This window comes from Formica exsecta, unplaced genomic scaffold, assembly GCF_003651465.1.
Source record: "Formica exsecta isolate Colony F162 unplaced genomic scaffold, ASM365146v1 scaffold222, whole genome shotgun sequence".
NCBI classification, from domain to species: Eukaryota; Metazoa; Arthropoda; class Insecta; order Hymenoptera; family Formicidae; genus Formica; species Formica exsecta.
Window position 1 is genome coordinate 1085358 of NW_021849518.1, and position 1529 is coordinate 1086886.

Below are 1529 nucleotides of genomic sequence, written 5' to 3' on the forward strand. Positions count from 1 at the left end.
GAGAATGTTTTCTGCGAGGAAGATGAAAACCAGAACCAGGAAGCGTCAGACTACTAGTCATGATGTCGCCGTTGTAATAATTTATGACCATGTTACCAGTCCTAGTAAAGTTTTTGATCGGTTTAGATGCTAATATCCTGATTTCCATCTCATTGTCAATTAAAGACAAAAATTAACTCACTTTCCTGAATTTGGTACTTTGTACTTGTTCAGAAGCGCTCTAATCTCAGCAATAAATTGCATTTTATGAGGAAACACAGGTAATTCTTCCGGAAATTGACTACTCTGCTTATCTATATCTACATAACAAAGATTCGCCTGTGAACAGGCACAATTAACATTACACTTGGCTAATAGTAAACAATTGTCTTAATTTTTCACTACCAACAGAATACATTAAAAAAAAGATATTAATAACAAAAAAGAGTTACATGTATCATTTTTTTTTATTCAAGATATATCTTAATTGATATGAAAAATAAAAGTAAAACCGACATTTTCCAAAATTTTGGTATTAATGAATCATCATATTTAACATTTACAACACTGGACATTTGAATTATCGGTATCACATCAATAAGAAAAAAACATCAAAATTGAAATTGTTAAATAATTCTTAAAATATTAAAATTACGGTTTATTGCAGATTTGCATGATACATTAAAAGATTGATAATATTATGCATTATTATTTATGTAGATGCAATTATTTTCTCTCAAATACAATAAACAAAAACAAAGTACAAAAAAGAATTCTAGGAAAACATACTTCGCTAGCAATCTTTAATACGCCGCCCTCGCTTTGTGCATGCAGACCCATTATAAAGGGCACCGGTGCATCTAAGAAGTGATGCAGACTGGCTGGCAATATTGGCACGTAGACGTGTTGCCAGGAGAACGGAAACAAGAGTGCCGTTATGCATTCGGATACCACCATCAGCTTGTGAAAATCGGCGCTCCTCAAGAGAACCTGATTCTCCAACAGCACGCACGTGAACAACTGAATCAGGCAGTCTGCGCCTAGCCATGTGAATACGTCCTTGAGAGGATAGTCCAACATCGGAAGCTCCAGTAATGATGATGGTTGATAAATAACTAGTTCCAAGGGTGATTTCGCTGGTTCATCGTTAGGTACAAAAAATTTCAATGATTTGCCAGGCAATGGTACCGGTACGTTGTACAGAAGGTTATAGACATAAGCTTTAAATCCACAAAAAAACTCACTAATTTTCCCTTTGGTTTACTTATTTGCCTGCCCACTAAATAATTTAATTTGAAACTTCCCCGTCCTCTCCCTTCTTTATAATCGGAACAATAACCCTTTTCTTCCAACCCTCCGACTAGCTTTCTATATTTTTATATTAAAATATGAATATTAAAATATTTATAATATATTTTTAACTTAAATATTATAATACAAATATTAATAAATATATTAATCACATATTATTCTCCCTACACACATTTTACGTTATTTACATGTCAGCAAATTATTTGCAGAAAATAAAAAATGTTTAACAAAAATTGTAC

General features: G+C 32.6%; 2 protein-coding genes across 2 annotated transcripts in view; both read right to left on the minus strand.

Annotated features, from left to right (window-relative positions):
- The window catches only part of LOC115235449 (DENN domain-containing protein 5A-like), a 24933-nt gene that overhangs the window by 21973 nt on the left and 1431 nt on the right, over positions 1–1529 (minus strand). Inside the window, exons 2-4 of the mRNA XM_029807263.1 lie at positions 769–1118; positions 182–318; positions 7–101 (exon numbers count right to left, since the gene is read on the minus strand). Coding sequence (XP_029663123.1) covers positions 7–101; positions 182–318; positions 769–1059 — 523 coding nt within the window. The 5' untranslated portion in view covers positions 1060–1118. The remainder of the gene's footprint in view (positions 1–6; positions 102–181; positions 319–768; positions 1119–1529) is intronic.
- LOC115235450 (DENN domain-containing protein 5B-like) overlaps positions 1–1529 on the minus strand; it is a 24567-nt gene that overhangs the window by 14313 nt on the left and 8725 nt on the right. The gene's annotated exons all lie outside the window — the stretch shown is intronic.